The following is a 24,931-nucleotide window of genomic DNA, read 5'->3' on the forward strand; positions in this document are numbered from 1 at the left end:
ACTGAGTACTACCCTATGGATGCTATCTTTTAGCTGAAATGTATATAAAAGTGTCTATTTGAATTCACACAACCAAACAGCAAAGCTTTACTTTAAGTTTATAAATATTGTGGGGGAAGGGGGAATTATAAAAATGTAATTAATTTCAAATGTGCAAACACACATATCTACTGATTGATCACCTTGTGCCATTAAACGTGGTGATTTTCTTGGTGATGTGACTGATGTTTCATCACAACGGCTCCTCAAATTCCTGCTAGGTAAAACAAGCTCATCATCATCAATGGTGTCGTTACCACTCTCTTTAACTCCTTCTTCATCCATATCATCAAGACCAATAACTGGAAAAAACAAACAAGAAAGAACCTAAAACTTAAAATGATCAAAAAATGTTGCAGCTGTAATGCTGAGCAAGACAGGGGAAGAGACAGAGAAAAATTTAAAAAATTGGCCATCTAAAAACAAACAAAAGGGGAAAAAATGAGAAAGGCAAGACAGAAAATTCCCATGTGAGGCAGTTTCAGTGTAGAAGAAGCTATCACCCAAAGCTGAAAATTTCTGTAGACAGTCCTTATAGCTTTTTGGTGGACTCACTTTTTTTTTTTTTTTTTGCCACAGGAAGGTCCCCAGTCCTAGAGGATCAGCTGTCCCTCACTGTCCCTTCCCACCTAAGAAAAAGTGAAGAAAGGTAAACAGCAGAAAGAGCTGATCCAGAAGTACAAAGAGTTTAAAATCACAGTTTTCTCATGGAATATTGTTTTAAAATTCTAAGTCCCACCCACATCATATATCTGCATCTGCAACCCATTTTTGGAAGAACATTGAGTGTAGCATGCACTAGTCTCCCAGAAGTCAGAGAACATTGTCTTTGCTGAATTCCTGTCCTCCACTAACCTGAGAAGGATCCCAGAGGTTGCTCCTGAAAATAGGTTTCCTAAGAGGCAGTCAGGCCACTGTACCAGCCATTCTCCTCACTCTCTCTAAGTTTGGTTCTGCAATGGTAGCCTCTCCTATCCCAAGATCCTACGTGTGATTAATGAATCCTGGGCCCTGTGGGATGCGAAATTTGTCAGATCAAGCCAAACACCCAAGTGATTTTACAAAGCATGTAGGAGGGTCTAACAAATACAACACCAACTCGAAACAACCAAGTATGCCTATTTTTCACTATCAAGGCACCTACCCAGAAGCATTTTTATGATTAACTCGCATGACAGAAATGAGGTATCTAAAAATTTCTAACAATTGCTTACTTAAAACTGATTTAAATTAATAAATTCATCTGAGAAATCAGAATAAGCAAGAAATTAACAGAAATTAAAAATTGTTAGAACTTTTAGACTGTCTTAGAAAATCTGTTAATTCCTATTCCTTTTCAAGTCTGATGCTATTGCAACTTCAAAAAAATAATGCTCTTGTGCAGGCATTACAATGATGAGCATACTTTTAAAATAACAAAAATTGGAAGTCGTAAAACACTACTAGAGCCAATCAGTGAGGAATAATCAAATCTATCAAGACTGTAATTCAACCACACCACCTGTTAAAAGTTCAAGTATTAGAAACATTTTGAACAGCCTCTTGAGGAAAGCTGACCTTGGCACCAGGTATTCAGCACTCCAGACCTCTGTAATTAGATGGCCAGCAGGAACTAAAAGCTAGGAGTTTCTTGAGATGACAATTTATCGTTGCTCAGTTTATTTTAACCATAATTTTAGTTACTGCATTGTATACGTCAATCTACAGGAAAAGAGTGTTTCCATAAATTACTGGCAGCTTTCGCTTTCCAATCCAGAGCCACCTTTATGCCTGTGCATGTGTACATATATACACACGTATCTCACAAGCTGCAGAGCACTGATAATGCTGGTCTTACTCCACTCATCCAAACCTTCCTTAGTCACTTACTTGCTGTAAACTACATACGGGGAAAAGGACACACTGGCAAAAAGATGACACTGTAACTGTTCTATTAGACTTTATCTTCCCCTAAATATCTAATACTGGCCATTGTCCAAGATGGAAAACTGAACAAGATGGACCCTCACCCTAAGTCTGGCTGCCCATTCTCGTGTTCTCAAAGACTATGTCCTCCCAACAGCTCTGCACTTCGGTATTAGCATTCTCAGTAAAGACTGTTCCTACAAAACATGGAACAGACTGTGACACAGAAGACTCCTTTCAGATTCTCTTGTCTTTCTTCAGTGTAGAACTAAGCTACTGAAGACAACATGACAAATAGAAACTACTTGGACAACTTCTGAAACAGCTCTGAAGCAGGTATCAGGGCTGCCATTACAGCCTCAAGTTTTACAATGTTCTTGCTCAAGATACTGAATTTACACATCCTCCTTTATTAGTAACAAAAGGGACACATTCATTCTACTATTGACGGACAGTTTGAAATATTAGGATTAAAGTATTTTCATACTTACAAGACTCTGTGCTGTAGCTTTAATTTTACAGAGGAATTTGAAGCACAGAATCTTGCTAATTTCAAACCACCTGAGCTATAACTCGGCTAGTACAGCCCCATGAGGCCCCCGGATGAGGAGCATTCGACACAGACCCTGCTGGGAAGAGAAAAAGTGACAGAGAATAGTAATAGACACAGATGAGACTAGGAAATTAAATTATGAAAGGACAAGTGGATGTAGAGAAACAGTGTTGAGAAAAGTAAGTCAACAAAAACAAAAACCAGACAGAACTGAAGAGATATAGATGATCTTAGTAATAAATATCTAAATATTATCTCAGTAATAAATATAGAAATTAAGGCAGAAGAATAAAGGATAGAAGAAATGAAAAAATAAAGAAAAAAACTGTATGAATGGAAGAAGTTGTACATCAGTGTACAACTAAACAAACTGCAAATAAGGAAAGTACAAGTCATATTCAACATATTCATACTGGAAGAGGCACCACTGGCCTTCAACTTAGTATTCAGTCTCTCCATTACTCAAAGTATTTAAATTTCCAAACTACCGTGTTGTGCTACTAACTCATTTATATATGTTATACAATAATAGAATAACATACAATAAAAATCATTTACTTGCAAATTTAAAGTAAAATTTTCTATGCATTAAACCAAAAGCATGACCATTTTTTAATTCTTCAGCAATGTAAAATTGAGGAAAACAGGTCTTACTTGCTGGGTGAAGAGCAGGGAAAGAGAAGAAAATACCCTTAAAAACAATCAGAATCTTTGAAATTTATAAATCTTTATTTCTTTATTATCTTCAACCAAAATTAGACAGAAGTATTCAGGTTTTTAACACACTGGTCAAGGCAAATCTCAAGTGTAGAAATAAATTTATTTTCTATAAATGTTAGCCCTGTTTTTCTGTTGCTTAGATAACCGCACAGAACAGAACTCCACTACTGTTGCTGCTTTATGTTGTTGTGAATGCTATGTCCACTTGAATCATGCCAACAGCTGGACTGAGTAAATCCACAACAGAGTCCATATTTTAAGTCTGCAAGCACCACAAATAATATTGAAATGGTTGAATGTTTTAAAATTTCTACCATATGTGGATAGCATATAAACCTAACATTATGCTTCAATGAAAAGAACAATAACAGTCTAAAGCAGTAACTAACACATTTAGGTAAGCCTTAAGAAGAGATAATAAATTCCAATAAAGCAATAAAACATATATGTTGATACTGAAAAAAATATCACTATGTCTGAAGACTGTAAATATATATGAAAATCTTTTTCCTATTGACATCTGTAATGCATATATTCAAGAAATGGAATTAAAAATGCTCTCTGTTAGGAAAAAAATACATTTTCAAGAGAAAAGAGGTCACTGATGATACAAGTTACATAAGAAAACAGAAATTCCAGCTGCTTTATGAAAGCTTGCCTGTAACCTGTTTATTTAAGAATTTGCTTGTGTGTACCCTGTACCAACTGCCCAGTGCAAGAAAAGAATCCCACTAAGCACCATGTGAAATACTAACTAAATATTTACCCCCATTCTCCATTAATCTCTGAATTAAAAAGAGGAATTTTTCCTGTCTTTAGAATAAAAATATATGAAAAACAAGTAGGATTAATACTCAATACAGCATGTATCTTGACAGAAGACTGAATCCACATTTTTAGAAAAGATGGGAGTTACATCACAGGGCTACTGATTTATGGTACTTTAGCTACAGGAGCCTGTTACTTTGGAAATAAAGACTAGTAAAGCACAAATTTCAACAAAAAACTAAAAACAAAGTATCAAGCCAAGCACTTAAAATCAAATTATTTTGACAGCCTTTAGATGAACTCTGTGATTCATAAATACATAAAGTGCCTTGCCAATCCTTACAGACTCAACCTCCCTCCGTCCATAAAACTGATCCAAAGGAATAAATAACTGAAGTTATCAGAAGTAAGTAAAATAAGGAAAACTGGTAGTTTGTTACCTACAGACAGAAAAGTATGCAAAATAAACATTCTCCAGGTTCTCAATGTAATACCAATATAGTAAATTTAAATGTTATACAGGAAACTTACTACCTTGGTCACAAGACACTGTGCAACTGTTCACATGGACTGCTTGGAGAAAGGAAGGCATAAAGAAGTAAGAAAACTGAGAGAAACAACTGTAGACCAAATTCTGAGTTGAAATCTGAAGGTTACATTCAAAATTACTTCACATGCAGGAGGAAAAATACACATATATTTGACTTTAGTGAAAAGAGTCTGAAGTGGCTAACAGCCCAACAGGACACTAGCTAAAGAAAGTAAGTATTTGTAGTCAGACCAATTGGGTTGGCTCCAAAGAATCAGTAGGTGATCCTGATTTTAGTAGAGGTAAAGCTGCTTTCCACAGTACTCATGAAAACACCAGCTAAAACCAGAGAGAACAGACTGCACTTGAGGGAAACGGCTTCCCAGCATCAATCCAGAGGGACAGGAAAAAAGGGGCAATTGAAAATATATCCCTAACAGTCTTCCTCACAATTTATGAGAAATACCTGATTTGATAAATATACCCATAAACTAAATTGGTTAAAAGTTTGATTTTTTTTTTTAAATGAAATCCAGAAATGTCTCCAGATGATATGCAATTCAAATACCATTCCCGCTATTACATGTATAATAAATCAAATTGCTTCAGTAAATTACATCCTGAAAAGCTACAGAATTTGTGATAGCTGAGAAATAACACTTTAGTGGGAATGCTGGTTTAGTTCACTACTGGCATATGACCAGTTTGACTTGCTATGATTACAAGCTTATAAAATTAATGAATAAACTTCCAGGATGTTTTCCAGCAAGAAATAACAGAACAAAAAGAAAACCTATCTCTAGGGTACCATCCAAAGTTAAAAAAAAGTGTTGCTCTCAAGAGCTACCTTGTATCATAAGCTTCAGTTTCCACTTCTGATCAAAGAATTGCTCAGAAATGAAAAAAAAAAAAAAAAAAAAAGCAACCCTAAAACCACATGTCCACACCCACTCACATCACCCAAACACTGAAGACACCCAAGAGTTGTTCTAAATAATCTACCTTCCTGTGTTGGTCATTCAGTTCTTGGAAGAAAAGCCACCTGACCACACTGATGAACAGATGCACAGACACACCTAAAACATGGTATGGAGCATTTCTGATTGTTTCAAGAACTTCAGTTTCATCTAATACTCAAAAGCCTCATTTTGTCAAATTTTGTCCTTTAACTGGCAATGAGAGTAGTTATATCAACTTTCACTAGTGACACTATGTCCTTCTACCAACATCTACTTTAGGACAGACAGTAAATGGCCTCCATTACTGCCAGGCTCCTATGAGCTGCAGCAAATCATAAGATCTGTGGATAGTTTGTACCTTGATTCACTGAAGTAACAAAAAACCTCTTAACCCTGCTGTAAGAGTAGCAATCTGCTCAGTCTAACTCCACAAACTAGCAACCCAACTACACCTTTACAGTTCATCTGTCATCCTTCACAAACACATTTTAAAAGTATTTCAGCGTAACTTCTGTTAATGTGACCCATACCCCTTCCAGCCTGAAAGGGTCAAAAAGTTACTTTTACCTCTACTGAAAGCTATTACCAGAACTACCTGCAAAGAATCCTCTTCTCCAAACATGTAACTGTTCAAAGCTGAACAAGACAACCCCGTTCTATTCTACTACAGAGCAAGTTCACAGAATAGACAAAGACCAACAATGTCATCTAACTGAAGAAATCATTTATATTCATCACAAACTGCATTCAGGCCAAGACGTGAACATGAGACTGCTTAATGGTACCAATACAACTCTTCCTGCCAAGAGATGGGTAAAAGGCAACCATTCTCATGCTCCTTCCCTATTTGTCATACACCAGTACTTCAACTATGACATGCTCATTACAAGAAAGACATGGACCTGCTGGAGCAGCCTCTCCTATGAGGACAGGCTGAGAGAGTTGGGGTTGTTCAGCCTGGAGAAGAGAAGGTTCTGGGAAAACCTTATTGCAGACTTTCAGTACTTAAAAGGGGCTTATAAAAAAAAGACAGTGACAAACTTTGAGTAGGGCTAGTAGCAACAGGATGAGGGGCAATGGTTTTAGATGAAAAGAGGGTAGAATCAGACTAGTTATAAGGAAGAAATTTTTTATGATGAGGATAGTGGAACACTGGCACAGGTTGCCCAGAGAGGTGGTAGATGCCCCACCCTGGAAGCATTCAAGGCCAAGTTGGACAAAGCTCTGAGCAACCTGATCTAGTTGATGTCCCTGTTCTTTGCAGCAGGGGTTGGACTAGATGACCTTCAAAGGTCCCTTCCAACCCAAACCATTCTATGATTCTAGCTACCATCTTCCCCAAGAGGAGCATTTATAATCCAAATTACAAAACTTGCATTTTCTGCATAGATGCCTCTAACAAACAGTAATTGCAAAAATCAAACTGCAACTCACAGAAATCTATGTTTGTCTTATAGAAGAGTACTCAAAATGTTTAAAGGACATACAACCAATTGCTACCATTATCCATCACATACAGTCAGATAACTCGTAACTCACCACAGAAAAATCTTAGTATTAAGAAAAAGCTTAGCTCATGGTGAATTATGTGCAATATAAACCCTAAAGCCAAGCAAGACAGATACAGTGTTGATGAGTAATAACTTTGGATTAGATCTGTAAATAACACCCAACAAGAGCTAATGTCAATGCAGCAGTAAGAAAGAGCAGAAAACAACCTCATACTCAAAACCAACTTGAAAGCAATAAAGAAGGGATTCATAGACAAAAAGACCTGATCTCCGAAGTAAAGCAAAGAAAATATTGTCACTTTCCTGAGAAATCTGATATGTAGATAAGCCTGAAACAAGCTTTTCTCAAAGCTTCTGCCACTCACACGTACTCATGTTTCATATTCAAAACAAGGGACAAGTTCTTTGGGTTGAAGGCATATACAGATAGCGTCTTGTTTTGTACACAGGCTTACAAATACTCTTAAACTCTGCTCAAACCACATTTTCAAAGAAGCGATAGTGAGCCATGTCTTCTGCTCCTCCGTTTTACCTATGGGACCTAACACCATCTTAGTCAAATCACCTCCTCAGTCCAACTGTTTTTACCTTTACCTCTTCAGCTTGCTCACAGCAATCAAGTAAGCGGCAGTAAAATATTCACCACTTTAAAAACTGGTCAGAACAGAGTACATTCCAGTCATTCGTGGAGCAGCAAACATGATAAATCTGCCCTTTTCTGGCTCTCTGAACTAATTTCCATGAGCATTTTGCTCTTTTTCTTAAACAGTTCCATGGTCTAGGCATGGCTTATACAAGATACTGTTTGAAGGTCTAAAATAAACTGTAGTAAATAATTCTATGCCTCTGGAAAAAAAGTAACTTTTTTCTTCAGGAATTAAATCAAGAATGTAAGAAACACCACCAACATCTACCATTTCATTATTTAGTAGGTCTTGCCTTGCTTAACAAATAGATAACAAATTACCTAAATGTACCTAAGCATGGTAAAATCTTACTAAAAATACATTCTTCTGTGTACAGTTCTAATCCTAGTGAAAGGTTAAGAGAAGAGCCAATAACAAACCATTCTGTTACCATATTGCTTAATTCATGACAGAATAAATTCATAGTGAGATCCTACATGGGTGGGGTGGGGGGGAGGGAAAGAACAGGAAGGATCAAAATACAGCAAATTATCATTCTGTATGACACACCAATGGTGGTGTAGCTCTAAAGATGTAAGGCAGGCAAATTTTGTGGGGAGAGTTATGCTTTTTTCTTTTTTAGACAAATTGGTGTTGGTATAGAAATGAGCTTTCTTGCACACTGTCTGGAAAAAACAACCTTTGTATGGGTTATTCTTACCAAGGGTACTATCGTCTTGCACAACTGCATTCTTACCAGCAGACTACATAAGCTGTGTTAGATCACCAACAGTCTCAAATCAAATAAATCATGAACTAGATGAATACTCAAGGAAGAAAGACAAGCAAAGAAACTTTGCTTCAAAACAGTAATCGTTATTCTCAACTAAAAAACTGTAATACGTGCTGTTGTCCTACCACCTCAGCATAAGGACAGTTCTTACCAAGGCCTACAAAGAACAAGCAACAGCAAGAACATTTCATGTCCTTCTGGATAGCTACTATGTTAACTGCAAATTGCATGTTTTAATTTACTTGCTGAAATGTGGCTCTGCTCTTGCTTTCAGACTTAAAAACCAAACATTAAATTCATGAATTCAGTATAATCAAATCAGTTTTGATTCCCTTAAGTCTGCAGACAGTCTGAAATAGTAGCCCCCAAGTAAGTAAGTTAGCACACTTATTTTAACGGACCTTAAAAATTAACTGTGATCATTTTAAGTATTAATAGTACTAATTACTGCACTGTTGATCACTTTTAGGAGAAGTATGTGCCAAAAAGCCCCAAAAAGTCTCCCTGTAACCTCCAAAATATCCAGATATGCCCTATGAGTTAATTCAAAAATTCTAAATGCAGTATAGGTTTACTGGAAGATGTACAGGATGAACTGTGAAACAAGAATCTGCATTGCTTTTACTGGAAGGAAATAAAAAACTTAATGAGGAGGAATTTGGTTTAGTTGTATACACCGTACAGTCTTATGCACACTAACAGTGACACAATTTTGTTTGATGTGTTACAGACAAAAATGTGTAAGTATATGGACTACAGCAAGAACAAACAAAAGCATTAAGGATGGCTTCAAATAATGTTCTACTAAAGTAGTAAAAAGATCAAATATCTTGTTTTGGCTTTGTAGTTCACTTTTTCATTGCCTCAGTCAGCATCACCTTTGATTTACAGTTTTCCATGTTATAATACCACTTAATTTTGTGAAGGTGAGAATTTAGCCTGCTAGTAGAAAAAAAATATGTATGGGTATCAGATCAAGAAATCATCAGGATTTTCATAAACAGTTCATAAAAGTTACTGGAAAAAAAATAAGTGTTGATATAATCAGCTATTTGCAGTAATCTACAACACTTCAGTAATGAACCTAAAAGAATTGTTTGGGGTTTTTTTCAACTTCCAGTCAAATTAAAAAGCTATTAAGCATAGAGTATATTTTTTTTGCTTCTCATACAAAATTCAGTGTATTTATTCCAACTATTCAACACTATAAATAATTTCACTGACTGGACCACTTTTTTTTTTTTTCTGATCTTCCAAAACTACTCCAAAACCCTTAAAAGTATTTTTATTTAAAACTTTGCTCTACCTCAGTTCCAAATCAGATGTTTACAAACAATAAAAAGAGAACTGTATTATCATTCCACAGTTTTGTTTGAAGCCAACAAAAGCAAAACACCCAGAATCCAGTATCAGCTTGGTACTACAAGGCCTAGCACTAACAGAACAACTAAGAGGTCAGAGCAGTAATTTGTACAACTCGTGCTCCTACTGCTAATCCAGAATTACTACATTTTTTAAAGACAACTAGTAACTTCACTGTTCAGGCACAGTACTTACACTAAAGAAATCACAACTTTAATTGGGAATAATTTACACATACTCAAGACAAAGCCTTAATTACTTCTGATTCAAATTAGAAGCCTCCTTCTATCATTATGTGATGAAGAACAACTGCACATAGTTTACATGCCAAGCATGTAAGCAGTGCAACAAAAAGGGCAGGAAGGAGACAGAAATCCCATATATTATTATTTCTACATTATGAAAAAGGGTTGGTACTAGAGTATAACTGAATTTTAAACTGTAATCTTAAAAAATTGTAAGATTTACCTGTTGAACAAGGCATCTGGAAATTGGGATCATTGCTATCCAAAACAGGCAAACAGAACTGGGCACTTGCAGATCCTAGCATAGGATCCTTATCGCTGAGCATGTTCTTCAGCGAATCCTCTAAGACATTTTGACTTGTACTAAAATCCTCACAGACTTCATTCTCCAGGTTGGATCCTAGAAATAGGGCATCATCTAAGTGTTCAGTAGGAATTAAATGGTTAAATGTATCAACTATATCCATGAAGACTCCTGTGTGTCTTTCAGCCCTATAGAAAGACAAGAAAAATACCATAAGAAAATAAGCTACAAATTGTAAAACACCTAAGAAAACAGCAAATTGTTTTGGCTGTTGTGTTTTATAAAGAATGCTTAAGGTATTTTAGAATTGTAACAACAACAAAAAAAATCTGCTTATGGCTTAGTATGGCCCACTGCATATGTAAAAATTCTCTAACTGATTATTTTTAAAAGAAAACCCATGCTCAGTTAATATAAACCCTGGTATCAGTATCAGAGTGCTGCCACTTCTACAGAGTGTGTGTAACAAGGGTAACTAAACCAACTCCTTCCTAAGACTTGTTTAAACCTTAACCAACCCAAGGGGATGGGACACCAGAGGGAGGGGGAAATCAAGAACAAGTGAACCTGGTTAGCAGCAGTGAGCACACATCTTTCTTCACCTTTAAATGTAAAAATGTGAGGTCAGCTTCCACTACCATCAGTGGAGCTGAGAAGGCTCAGGAGTCTGCCATACTAGGCCCAAAACTGGGAAGGACAATATTTCCATTCATAGAGGAACTACCAAGTACTTCACAGCAAGTAACTATTTTTAAGCAGGAAGGCCTTACCTCTATTTTCCACCTATCATTAAATTCAATAAAATTACAGAAGCTTTATATGAAAATCTGACCTCAATCAAGTATGTGAGAATTCTGAGCTGACTTCAGAAAGAAGGTCCAGGAGCCTTTTAGAAACTTCAATTTTGAAGAAGTTTAGGTAAAACTTAAAGGAACTGTATTCAAAGATGGCACCTCCATTTTACAAGAAGGGATTCCCTATTTTCTAGATCACTTCTTTGTGATATAGCAGAAATTTAACTATTGTAGCAGAGATTCAACTAATAAGAATGAGTAACTACACAACACAATGGAAAAAAATAGTCAGCAAAATGTTTCTTCAGAAGTTTAACATAAGTCTCTAGAGTGAAGACAGTTATAATAAATACAATCATGGAGGCAAGGAAAATTGAGTAGTGTAGTAACTTGGCATACAGGAAAGTCTGGGAGACCATTTTTGGCACACACAAAACTGTTCAAGCTTTTGGAAACAGAAAAAAGACATATTCTCTCCCACTCCTTCCTTCATCATCCTCCCGCACAATAGGCAGGATTTTCCCTTTTTTTTAATTAATGCATTGATTAAAGGAAAAGTGAGATTTAGAGTTTGTGGTGCTTGAATTACTATCTATATCCCTGTTCAAGCAACCTGCCACTAAATAAATCCAGTACATACTCATGCTTACTAGAACAGTAAGTATGCTTCCTTATACGCATTAATGGGACATTTCTGGTTTTGTTTCTTTAAAAAACATGACAGTCTGTCTGTCTTTCTTCTCCCATAGGGCAGTTCAGAAGAAAACAATGGTCAGGTATGGCATTATGCCTTTGCAGAGCATGGTGTCTTTACAGTATCTACACACTAAATATGACAAATCAGTCTAATACACAACATCCTACTGACCAAATAGCCAGCAAGAACGGAAGTCAGGCCGAATCAGGTGCATTCAGTAAGAACAGACTTAGAGCAGCAAATATGTTATCATTTGAATGCTCCCTCACCAAAAAACGGACTATTTTTATCAAGAAATGCAGAGCATCTGCATATACACCGTGATAACTAGCACCTATAGCAGTCCACATTCTTTTCGCAGTTGTCAAAATAATTTCCAAATCTGGCAACAAATAAAGCAGCAGAGTGCTATGATACCTTGAATCAGAAGTGCTATGCTGCACTGTTTAATCTATTTTTATTATGCCACGTAGTTACAACAATCTGATATCATACATGATAAACTACAAGAGCTGCAGTGGATCAAAGTAGGAAAAATAATTATAAATGCCCCAATCCAGTACTTTAAAACACCCTCCTATAATGACTTTTTTTTTTCAGATTAGCATCACATGAGCCCAAGACTAACAGACATAGGATAAAATGATGGTGAACCTTGACACTAACAAGTACCAACGACGCTGCAACAGAACAGGCATGAGTTACTGTAAGAAATCTTTTGTACCCAAAATTAAAGAGTGGCAGGGGCTTTGAACACATTTACACTAACGTATCTCGAGTTTTTTTTTTTTTTTCTGGATAGGAGGAGATCATTTATATAATCGTCAAACATTGCTGTTACCAAAGCAGTGATGACCACTTCATTAAGAGCAGTGTTAAGTAGCAAAGCTTGAGCAAATTGTTAGCTCTTGCTACAAAAATTGCTGTTGACAGAAATTAACCTCTGTCTTCAGCAGCGTGAATAAAGAAGAATACCTACAGTTTTGCAAGACTATCATGCAGCCATCCAGAATGCTAAAGCACTGCAAAACAACTATACATGCAATAGCCACAGCCACCGTCAACGACACTTAACTAGCTATTAAAGAAAACTCAAGAGGAATTTTATTGAAAGCTTTATTTCTGGAGCATAAGTCTATGATCAAGTATAAGTTCTATCCAAATTTTTCATCAAAAAGTCATTGTAAGGATATAAACAAAGTGGTTTTGCATAAAAACCCTACCACCACAAAATCTAAGATTAAAGAATTTGCTCTACATTTTTTAAATAGAGGTTATCCCAGTAAAGTACATGAAATCAAAATTTTGCTTTACCTGGTTCAAGAAACCACTGCTCAATTCTTTGTATAACTTGTACAGTACCAAGTTTAGAAAACTATTTCTAGCATTATTAGATTAACTATCACAGGAAGTATAGAATCTGCGGGACTAACAGTGAAAGATACATTTCTTGCTAGAGAGCCAATTGTTAGAAACAGTCGCTACCAAAGAAAAAAAATCTTCTCTTACACAATGCCTAAAGTGCATTAATTTTGAACGGTTTATTTTGTATTTTAAACACTTTGAATACCAGAAAAAATAGCCAGAGGTATAGGTAAAAACACAGTTAAGCTTTTCATAGTCACTTATTTCCAAAGATAACGCTAACAGCTCCAAGGAGGAATGTATTGCTCCCCTGGAACACAGCTGTGTCCTCCATCTGAACCCTAAAGGCCAGTGGCTTGGCACCAGTCACAGCGGAAGCGCACATACCAAGTGTACTCCAATTGCACAATAATTCAAAAGTCTTTTCCCTCTGAGTGGTTAATCAGAAGCAACAGAATATGAAAAGTCTCTTGTATGGAGAACCAGAAGGGGAGTGTTCATCAACAAGGCAAGGGAGAAAATGACAGAGAGGGAAGTCCCAGACAGGTTCAGTCTGGTGGGCATGAAACTTCTCCCACCCACTGGCTCCTGGAGCATCAGGGCATGTACCAAGAGTGCTACAGCACAAAGCACAGCAAGATACAGAAGTGTGGGTGCAGTGAGATCTGACCATCAAGAAAAGCTAAAGGTATAGCTAGCATTCTCCCCAATTCCTTAAATAAGGTAAATTTCTCTTATGCTTTTAAGACTGATTAGTTTCAATCTGCCCACCCTACTGCAACAATACTCACAGAAGCAACCCAACCACCAACATCTTTCATCATTAAGTGATCAATCACTAAACACAACCCCATTAAAGAAAAAAGCTTATCACTTAAACATGACTTCCAAACTTTTTTCCACACTGTTTACCATAAAAATCTCTTCATGCTTTCAACACCATTTTCTGATTCAGTCCATGTCTTCCAGCATAAAAAAACTAATCCCTTCAGCTGTTGAATTAGCTTAATTAAGTTAGGTATGTCATAATATTGCCACAAATCTCAACAAATACTGGTATGAAATAAACATGCTTTAGGATCTGCTATGGCAGACTTATCTTGTTCCCATTTGCTACTTTTTCATTAAATCTCTAGCAGCTCTAAATGACTTTCTGAAATCAAAAGATAATTAGCCAAAATGATCACTTGCTAAGGAAAGAAACTGAGATCTCAAACAAGCATATCTTTTCAAACTAATCCTAGAGGGGAAGGAAGACTAATATATGGATAAGAGATAAATCTTTAAAGTTTCCTCTTGTTTATTTTGTCTCTGAAAGGCAAAAAAATACTTCAACTCCTGTTGTATTATTTTGTTATTAGAACAGAGCAAACAGTTTAGTGGAGATAACCAATTGCATCACCATGTGTCTACCAGCATATCTAAAGTCCACCCCAGAGGCAATCATAAATTGCATATAATACTAGAAATCCTGAGTGTTTCTTGGCTGATGTACACACCAAGCATACTCTGTCTTTGACTGCATTCTAAATTAAGTCTCCCTTAAACACCAGATAAGTACAAGTGTTTAATTTTCCAACTACATATCTGGATTTTCATTAGATATATTTGTCTCTATCTTTTATTGTTTTCCTTTACACATTTTATTCACTTTTAACAGTATTCCTACATCATTTATTTTACTAAGCAAAAGCTATGTTTCATACTTTTAAATAACATTCACTGTAATTACTTCCTCCCCTCCCCTCTCTGCCCAGGGGGTGACTTTCATATATTAGTTTACATTTTAAACTTGACTTTCATGTATTAGCTTATATTTTAAACTTAAGAATATAAAATAAAAGTTCCTGTATGTTTAATGATTGTCAACTGAAAAAGAAATCTGGGTTATGAAAGTCCTCACAAGTTGGACTTCAGAAAAATAAACTTTGTAGAAATATTTTAACAAAAAAATAAATGCCTAAACTGTGAAAAAGAAGGAAAAATAATCTGAAGGAATCTAACCAAAGAAATGAAAAAAGCTCACATTGTTTATTTAAGATATTCAAAACCTACATGTTGAAGATCCTGTCTACTTTACCTACCTGAAGCAGTGAGTCTGAAGCTGCTGAAGATAGAATAGTAACATTACAATTCCTTCCATTTCATTTATATACCATTCTGAATAGTGTCTGTTGCTTCCAATTCACTGGATCTGTCTAGTGCTTTTAAAAGCTTTTGTAAATCCAGTTATCTATTGGAAACATTGCAACACTCAAAATATAACACTCGGTCTGTTGTCCTGTGAACACCTTCCTTCAGCTTACACACACCCAATGACTGCAAGCAAGGACTAATCATAACAGTAACAGACTGCATTAAAAAAATCCATATTATATTTATTTCTTCAAGTAGTAGTAATAAATGCTGGTCAGAAAAGTATATAAAAGCAACACAGCTATTTGGATGAATAGCACCTTAGATGTCAAAACAAATGCCAAAAGCTGACTCAGCACTGACAGAGAAATCAAATAGTAAGTAACAGTAATACGTCAACAACTTTTCAGCAGAAGAGGGAAACTGCACCTTAATTGACATGAAATTAGCTAACAACACAGGCAGTTTAAAAAAAAAAAAAAAAAAAATCCCTCACCCAAGTCTTTTAGTAACTGCTGTACCTAAAAAGAGCATTCAAGGTACCAAATGTCCATCTTTGTTCACCAGAGCTGTGATGTCAGATCACTGCATGTAATCACTGGTATCTTGACACTTAAAACCCATCTACCAATCAGTGTTGCTTCAAAGCACTGATGCTAAGTTCAGGCAAATTTTACTACCATCCTCCTCTCCTTCCTCATATACAGTGCTTTAAAGTTTAAGGTCACAGGCACTTAACTGAGACTTAATGCTAAACTGTCATGTGTCCATGCTTTAAGCACTAGAAGCTGCATTCATTCTTACGACGTTTATGGATATTGCAGCACCAAAAGCCAGAAGTGAGACTTGGGTCCTCTGTAGTAACAGATTTTGGCCAACACAGCTCACAGTCTAAATACATCATGGGATAAAAAAGGAAATCAATACCAGACAAGGCATCAGTGGCAGAGTCAGTAAGAAAACCACAACTTTACAACTCTCACACCAATGTACTTTCTACTCTGGTTCACACTGGCTCAAATCCCATCATTTAGGGCAGTCTTCAAGAATTTTATTAATTGACAAACATTTTTGACAGGACAAGCAATTTGACTTATGACCATATGAATTGCAATACAGCCACAAAAATGTGTTCAGAACCATTAAAGAAAATTTCAGTACCCTATCTCTAAAAAAAAGGATACAACACTTGGATGGAATATGGTTTGCTGAGCTTTGATCTTTGAGCATAATCAAATTTGATCTTTCTCATTCACCCATCTCCCAACAAACAAGACACTGTCAAAGACCTGCCTAACAGCAACACATACTCACCAGGTCTATCTGGATCATCAATATCACTGTAAAGGAGGCCCAAGTACACTGACAAAGCTGTATGCTAGAAACATCAACTCATAAGTATCCATTTTCCACCTGTTCCCTTATTTAAATCCCCTAATTATAATTTATTATTTTAATCCCTCATCTAAAATTAAAGATGTAGCTTTCAGAGGCACCAAAACCAAAGCCCTGCCACAGATCAAGGAACAAGAAATGTAAATCTGAGTATTTCATTCACTCTTAACTAGCACTTCTATACTATTTTTGCATTTCCCCCACCCTGATGCTTTCAGACACCAACTGACCGAAATCTTATCACCCTGCCACTGGAATCTCAAGTCTGCCACATCAAATAACCACCACATCCAAAATTTATTTATAATCTGAAGGTATATTCTGCTCCCCTCACACAGCAGATCCCTTACTACTTGCTATCATGGTATTTGAAAGAAGGGCAGACAGCTCAAGATATTTTGTTTGTTATACCTTCACTACTTGAAAGACTTATTCACCAGCCAGAACTGTACTTCGTATTTCAGTGAGCTGGAAGAAAAAGTAAGTTTCAAACAAAGGATTTAACTAGGAGACAAATAAATGCAGAAAAAAAAATAAAGAAAAAACCTTTTCTTAATCATAGAAAATCAAATTATTATATCATAGAAAATCGACTTCACTTATCTTCTGAAGAGAGTAACCTGTCCTCAAAAAGAGTACATTCCTCACCCTCACTTTACAGCTAGAAGAGGCATATAGTACCACACTAGAAGTTGTTTTGTGACACAAAAATGTCTTTACATTATGAAATCTTTCAAGTGTATTTTGTCAAGTACACTATTTTCCTTTGCTGGACTGTCCCATCAATGAATACTCTTGTATACCACAAAAATTAAGCATAACCAAAGATTATACATAATTTTATTAATCTCTTCACCACTGCATATACATCTAGAATTTTTAAGATCACTACCCAGAGACATTTCCTTAAAAAGTAAAAGATGAGAACAGGCTATTTTTCCACCACTGCTATTCTCTTCAACTCTTTTCCATCCTCAAGGTCCTCAAGAATCATTTCAAGTGTTTTCAGCTTGAACATAGTATAAATGTTAAGCTGTGTAACAGGTCACACCAGACAGAATAATTGCATTTGTAATACCTTCTGAATTTGTCAGTATCTCTCTGATAACGATTCATCCGGAAACACACATTAGAATTAATTTTTTTCAGAAAGTTAGAAGCTTAAAGGCTAAGCCTCATGAAGTTTTCCACTGAAATATACCATCCATCATATAGCTATACCGATTCCACTCAGGTGGATGTCACAAGCTGTCCATGTTTTTCACTTTTTGCTGCTACATAATGAATGCTCATATCACAATTCAGTGAACTTTGTCATCGCTACTTCATAATATTACCTTTCAAAAAAATATTCCTTTGCCATAAAAAAAGTTTGATGTAATATGCCTGAATAATGTAATAAAACAATTAAAATTTATTATCTCCTTCCAATAATTTATCTCCCTTTAGCATTTTTAAGAGTTGATTTTAACAATATTTAACTTGACCAGGGAAAAAAAATATTTTTTGAATAATATAAACTTCCATTAAAATAACAGCTAAAAAAAAAAATCATACAGTACACATCAGCTCAGCTCTTTGCACAAGATAAGTAGCATTCACTCCACGAGACATAGCTAGGTCTTCTAAAAAGAGGAAGTTACAGAAGTATGGCAGATAAGAATTACAGACTTTTTAGCACTTTTGATTTCTTAGAAACACCTCACCACTGTTCTGAATTACTTTAGTTAACTACATTGAATTAGATCTAGCCAACATGGTGTGCTAGTTAGGTGCCCTTTCAGCTGCTTGAAATTCCTAAGGATTTGTAAATGTGAAACACACATGAAAACTGAATGGCTGAGTAACAGGCAAGGACAGCTGAAAAAAATCTAGGTGTTCAGAACTCTGCGTTTATATTTATAACATTTAAAGCTAACTACAGAAATGAAAAGCAGAAGCTACTTGGTAAAGTAAAAAGAGCCAAGAAGAAGTTTCATTGGGGGCTATACACTAAGTGTAAAGACCACTCAAAGTTAAACTATTCCAAGACACATAAAAATCCAGGTTTTCAAGATCTCCCTTATGGTGTCGCCCAAATCTTAACATAATAATTTATTAAACAAAACAAACTGTGAATTAGTGGTGTTAAAGAAACGCCATATGCTTAACATCCTTACGTTTAATCCTACAATATTTCCACTGTTTAACAACATTAGCACCCATTTTTACAGAACCAATTGCACAGAAATTGCACAACGGATTAACAGCTACGTAAAAGACAACACCACAATTACAATTTGTATGGTACAGGTGTTGTTACTGCACATTCCTGTCTTCCCTTCCTCATTTTTACGCTTCATTCTGCATGCCACTTCTAACTCAGCCTACCCTGCATAGAGTGCTCTTCTCCCAAACCCTCACCTCATAGCTATAACAGGTCTCCATTGTTGAGACCATATAGAAAGCATCTTTGCAATCATGTAAGCAATAGTTCTTCTAAAGACTTATAGGTATTAAGCATTAGCATTCCAGTAGCAAGCAAGAAGTGTGGACACATTGTCTCAGAAAGATCGTTTCATCCAAAAATAGGATCTGAAAATACCACCAGGCCACTGAATCCCCCAGGTACTGCCGATGATCACATTTTCTCCTGCACTTCCTAAAACGAGTACTATATACAAGAGTTAAACACAGAAATTGTTGATGATGCTAAGTTTGAGAGACAGGAGGAGGAGCCCGGAACAGGTCAAACCAATTGCAGGAAGAACAGCAGGGTCTAAATTGGTGCTTGTTCCTCAGGTTTGGAACGGGGCAAGAAGGCATCAGCGTCTCGAGAGGCGGGAAAGAACCAGCACCGCTAAAATGGGGCAAGAAAGGCGCTGCGGGAAGCCAGCAGCAGCACGGCTGCGGGCGGGGAGCCTGCGGCAGGGACCCCCACGGTCTCCGGAGCGGGCGGGAAGGAGAAAGGCCGCCGCAGGCAGCGAGGCCGGAGCCAGAGCGCCATGTCAGGTGTGAAGGCGAGAAGCCCGGGCCTTAGCCGGCCCGGGCCCCGCGGGGCGCAGCCTCTGCAAGGTCGGCGCCGCGGGGCCGCGCCCGGGCGGAGCAGAGCGAAGCAGCCGGGGCTCGGCTGGGGAGCGCCCCCGGGGGCCGGCAGGCAGACGGCTGAACGCCTTTGGACAAGGGCCGGTGATCGGCGGCGCCGCGGCGGAAGCAGGCCGCGTCCTACCCAGGCCGACCCGCCGCGCCGGGCCCCGCCGCCAGGCCAGGCCAGGCCAGGCCAGGCCAGGCCGCGGCAGGCCCGGCCCTGCCCGGCCGCCCGCCGCGCCCCGGCGAAGACAGGGCGAGGCCGCGCAACGCCGCGGGCCCCGTCCGTCTTCCCTTCCCTTCCCCCTTCCCCCGCCGTAGCCCAGTAACTCACCCAGCTCCGCCGCCCAGCGCTGCCCCGAAGCCGCGGAGGAAGGACGCGGAGGCCGCGCCGAAGGGAGAGAGGGCGGCCTGTGTGTGAGAACAGAGGTGCGCGCGGGCTTCCCCGGTCCCGGTCCTGGTCCCGGTCCTGGCTGGGCTGGGCTCGGCTCGGCTGGCGGTGCCGGCCGCGTGCCCGCTGCCCCCTCGGCGCGCCCCCGCGGCGTCAGGCGAGCGGCGTCGCGCCGGGCCCGGCCGCTCACGTGACGGCGCTGTTTACCGGGAGGGAGGGGGGCGCGGCGCTGCGCATGCGCCGGGCCGGGTTGAGGGAGGAGGGGGGGGCGACCGAGGCGGCGCCGGCCCGGGCCGGGGGTCGGAGGGCGAGTTTGGGCTGCCGGCCCGGGCTCGGCGAAGGCGCTGTCAGCAGAGCCAGCCTCCGTGGCTCGGCCGGGGGGGGTCCTGGGCGCCCTCGCCGGGGTCCGGGGCTGAAACAGCTGCGCGGGCCGTGCCGTGCGCCTGAGAGGGGCGGGCGGAGGGCAGCCGGGGGGGGTGCCGGTCCCGCTGAGGTGGGGGGCCGGCCCGGCAGCGGTCTGGTGGGCGCGTATGTTACGCGGTGGCCTTCGCTTGCAAAGGGCAGCTGCCGCCCTCCTCGGCGCAGGCCGCGTTACACAACCCGGTGGCTGTCGGTCCTTCCAGCGCGCCGGTGGCCCCGGGCGGGCTCCAGCTCCCGATGTGGCAGGTTCACCAATTACTACGGGTTGAACAGCAGCAGCCCCCGGAGCCTCTCAGGCCCGGGGAGACGCGTCTCACGCCGCCTCGCAGCACACGCGTGTTGTCCTCGGCCGCGCCTCTGGTAACCGTTTCTCCACGTGCGCCGTGGGTTCCTGTGGCGCACATTCACGCAGATCCCCCACCGAGGGGGCTTTTGTGGTGCGAGTTTGTCAGGTCATCAGAAGCCGAAGTAATTTCGTCTCTACAGAATGTTAACTAAAAAAATGAATCTTTCTAGTTTGCATTACAGCGTTAGTTAAATGCAACGTATGTTATGCTTCTTTTAGCCCGATGGCTAGTACAAAGCACAGTACTGGAGACTTCATTGCATATACCGAGTTTCAAATTGAGTACACCCCCGAGAGAGAAACAAATTTTTGAAATTATTTCTAAAAATCAAATTCAGAATTACCTTCTGAATGACTGTATATTAACACTGCATTTACATATTCCTCAGGTAATGAAGTGCAAACATTTTACGGTGTCAGGACAAAAAGTGTAACAAAAAGATGAAGTGAAAATGGATTGGTTTTCCTTTTGTTTCTTTTTTTCAATTCTGTTTTGAGTCTTTGAGATGCATGTTCTCTAGGGCCTTCTGTGGTGACATAAAGGTTGAAATACATGAAATATTTCTCTTGCTACCATCACAGTAAGAAAAGAGGCTTTAAACTGAAGGTCTGGTGGGAACACAGTGACATTTTCAGCCACTACACTGTAATTCCAACAAGATGGTAACACCTTCGAAGCAGAGCACAGTTTTTAACCCACTCAGAATTTTTTCTGTCTGTCCTTAAATCACCTTTATGCAAATCACAAGTGTTTTTTCCAGTTTTCATCCTCTGCTTTCCCAGTTTCAGAAATTCTCCTTTCCAAGGCAAGTGTCTTTAAAGAAATACTGCCTTCTTATGGCACAGAACTGAGCTACTGGGCTGGTAGCACTAATTTCTTCAAGGCTTTTTAGGCACAGTCGTTCAACAAGGCACTAAACCTCTGATAGACTGTCGAGATTATACTAAGAAATAAAATTACTCTGAAGTGAAATTCAGTTAAACACATTTGCATCGCACAAATTTTCCGGCATTCAGCCTTTCTGATCTCATTACTTTTGACACAAGCAGCAGACAAAGCACCAGTAGTAATCTGATCATTGTTCACTGCCCTATTCAGTTCTTTCTTTACACTTTCAAAAGTCACATAAATCCAGTGACCCATCTCAGTTTAATAGAGTTTGTAGACTTCTCTTTTGCCATGACCCACACTATGCCAGTCCCTTTTTTAGTCACTGTTGCCTGTCACATATATAGTGAACTTGCCCACCTGTAGCACTTAGGTTGTGGTTCAATTTAACATTAAAAAAAAAAAAAAAAACAACCACCCCACTACAATGGACAATTTAGTAGGTATCACGGAGATCTTTGTATACAATGACAGATCAGCTGTACACAGTTACAACTACACCATCTGCTATATTTCCTAGCAATGCTTTTATCATGTCATCCCTTTACATGAGCTACTTGGTAATAGTCCATATCTTGCAAGTTATTTCCACTGGAAAGCAACCTATTTATTTTGAGGAAACAGTCCACTAGTGCCCTGAACACAAGAGAAAGCAGCAGCAGCAGCAGCAGCAGGCAGTTTCTTTGCTTATAGTTCCAAGCCTCATTTCAGCCACAACTCTTCCCAAGAGGTTCCTGAATTGTTTTCCTTACAGCCTTCCCTTGCCCTTCCATGTTTTTTTCTTAACTATTTTTGAAAATATGCTATACATGGTCAGATATCTTACTGGTCTTAAACATGGCTCACTTCTGAGTGTTAGTTACTAGTTCTCCAGTTGCCAAAATGTAGAAAGGAGTTAGATTACTCCATACGCTTAACGAGATAAAGAAGTTATTGAGTATGGTAGCAGACTAACAGGTTTTCTCCATGCTGCAGGGTAGTATTTGCTACTGTCAAAAGCTGAGATATGTTATAGCAGTAGGCCAATAACTATTCAAGCAAAGTCTCACAGGAACATCTTTTTTTGGATGGGTATGTCTATTTGAATTTTCTCAAGATACTTGATTTAAAGTATTTTAAAACCCAAGTGTTGCATTTATTTTGTAGATTAGGTAACTTAGAATGTCATATAGAGCAGAATTAGATCTCTGAAAGAAACTAAAGTATATATACTACAGCAGCAGTTGCATTTATTTGCTGACTTTACAACACTGAACAAGCTTTTTTTTTTTCTGCTGTCTTTTTTTCTGAAAATTCATAAATATTTGCACTTCTTAATAGTTAGATGACTGTCTTTCATACCGTATTTGCCATGATTTTTCCCAGGCTGAACAGCAGACTGCCTGTTCACAGTACCCAGGATTTGCCAATATTAATAGTTCAGGAGACTCCATAGTTAGCTTTTTCAAATGCAAAACAGCCAATAATATAAAATTTTCTAGTCCCATAGTGAAAATCCACATCTTTTTATTAAGAATATCTGATTTTTATGCTATTTTTCCTTTCATTGCCTACCTTTCCTTACTTTAGTTAGCACAGGAACTGTAACGTTCCCCTTTACCCACTTTTCACCAAGTTGAAGATAAGGTCATTCTCTTTCCCCACATAAAGACTCGTTAGCAGCTACCAGTCCTTGGATCAAACAGCAGTCGCAGGTCACACTCTAGAAAGCAGCAGAAAACCATTCAGACCCACAGGTGAAAGGGACTGTGGCTTTTAAAATTCACAATACTGCTTGGTGAACAAAGGCGAGGTTCTGAAGACAAAGGGTGTTTAGCCATTGATTGTATGACCAAGGGTAGATTTTAGTAGAGAGATGAAACATACAGAAGGCACAAGCTGTTTATTAAGAATTATTCAATGGAATACACAGATTCAAGTCTGAAAAAAGACACTTTATCCCCGAAGACAAGACAGAGTTGCAGTTATTTGCAGAGATTTGTGTAAATCAGGAAGAAAATAAAAAAAGAATCCTTGAATGAAGTTTTGGAGTGCTAGAAGAAAACAAACTATGGTAGCTAGCACAAAACAGGCCTTTGAGACTTATCTCCCAAACTGGCTTCAGTAGTTGCTTATGGAACTACTGCTGGAGTTACTAATCCTCTGAATACCTGACATTTCACTCCAGTACTGTTTACCTTAATTTTTGTGTTTGGTGGAGACAGTCGTGTGGTAGTAAATGATAGTAAAAAAATAATTTTATTTTGAAGAAATATCCATTTGGTATTTATTGGGGCTTTTTTTTTCTCTATATTTGTAAGGAGCGATCTGAGAGGGCATCAATTATTATTATAAGAAAAAATTATTCATGTAACTAATTTTATATATTCCTATAGCTTTGTTCATATACATTGTAGTATGTACATTATATATCTTGCATTAAAAATCTGTACAAGTTCTCTGTAAAGCTGGTTTCTGACTTGTGAGATTTCCTCTCTGCATTTCCAGTAAGGTTGAGCATTGTATTTCCTTTGCACACGTGTTCTCCATTCATCTCTATGGTCTATGCATGTTCAGTAACAAGTTGTCTTAAGTGTTCCTCCTGTCAACAAGTGTGATAGTGCATCAGGCACAGTGCTAGAAGTACAAACTGGCAGTATGCCTTTTTGCTGGCATTGCAGAGCTGTTCTGTTGAATATCAGAGCACAGAACCAAGAGACCTTAAGGTGACCACTATACACAAATAAGCAAATTGTTTCTTAATCACATGATTTTAAACAAAGAAAAATGTAAATAAAGACTAAGGAAGAATTAAATTAAATAAATTAGTTTATGAATGAAGTATATATGATACATCACTCTGGAAAGAAAAGATCAAATGAAAGACTTTAAAAGATTCAAAGTTTGAATGTGATATTGCTGAAAGTCCTCCAGGCTGTTGGAGAAGAAATCTCATTAAGCACACATACTTTAGTTTGAATTTGTCTGTATTTGACAAATGTAACAAGGACTATACATGCCATTCTGATCTTCCTCAGTCAGCACATTTTTTGATCATAAAACCTTGATCTAGTTTATTGAAAATGCAATTAAATAATTATATCTATACAGATATATATTGTGTGGGTTTATGTATGAA

General features: G+C 38.5%; 1 protein-coding gene across 7 annotated transcripts in view; it reads right to left on the reverse strand.

Annotated features, from left to right (window-relative positions):
- PHF3 (PHD finger protein 3) overlaps positions 1-20,358 on the reverse strand; it is a 58,239-nt gene extending 37,881 nt beyond the window's left edge. For 4 of the 7 annotated variants that reach the window (XM_042803478.1, XM_042803476.1, XM_042803477.1 and 1 more), the window contains exons 1-3: positions 20,102-20,358; positions 10,234-10,502; positions 183-341 (exon numbers count right to left, since the gene is read on the reverse strand). In XM_042803478.1, the coding sequence (XP_042659412.1) occupies positions 183-341; positions 10,234-10,477 (403 nt within the window). In that variant the 5' untranslated portion in view covers positions 10,478-10,502; positions 20,102-20,358. Of the gene's footprint in view, positions 1-182; positions 342-894; positions 1,051-10,233; positions 10,503-20,101 lie in introns of all 7 variants that reach the window. The other 3 variants (XM_042803481.1, XM_042803479.1, XM_042803480.1) reach the window with 3 other exon arrangements.
- Between the last annotated feature and the right edge of the window lie 4,573 nt (positions 20,359-24,931).

This window comes from Tyto alba, unplaced genomic scaffold (assembly GCF_018691265.1).
Source record: "Tyto alba isolate M040663 unplaced genomic scaffold, T.alba_DEE_v4.0 Super-Scaffold_40, whole genome shotgun sequence".
Lineage (NCBI taxonomy): Eukaryota > Metazoa > Chordata > Aves > Strigiformes > Tytonidae > Tyto > Tyto alba.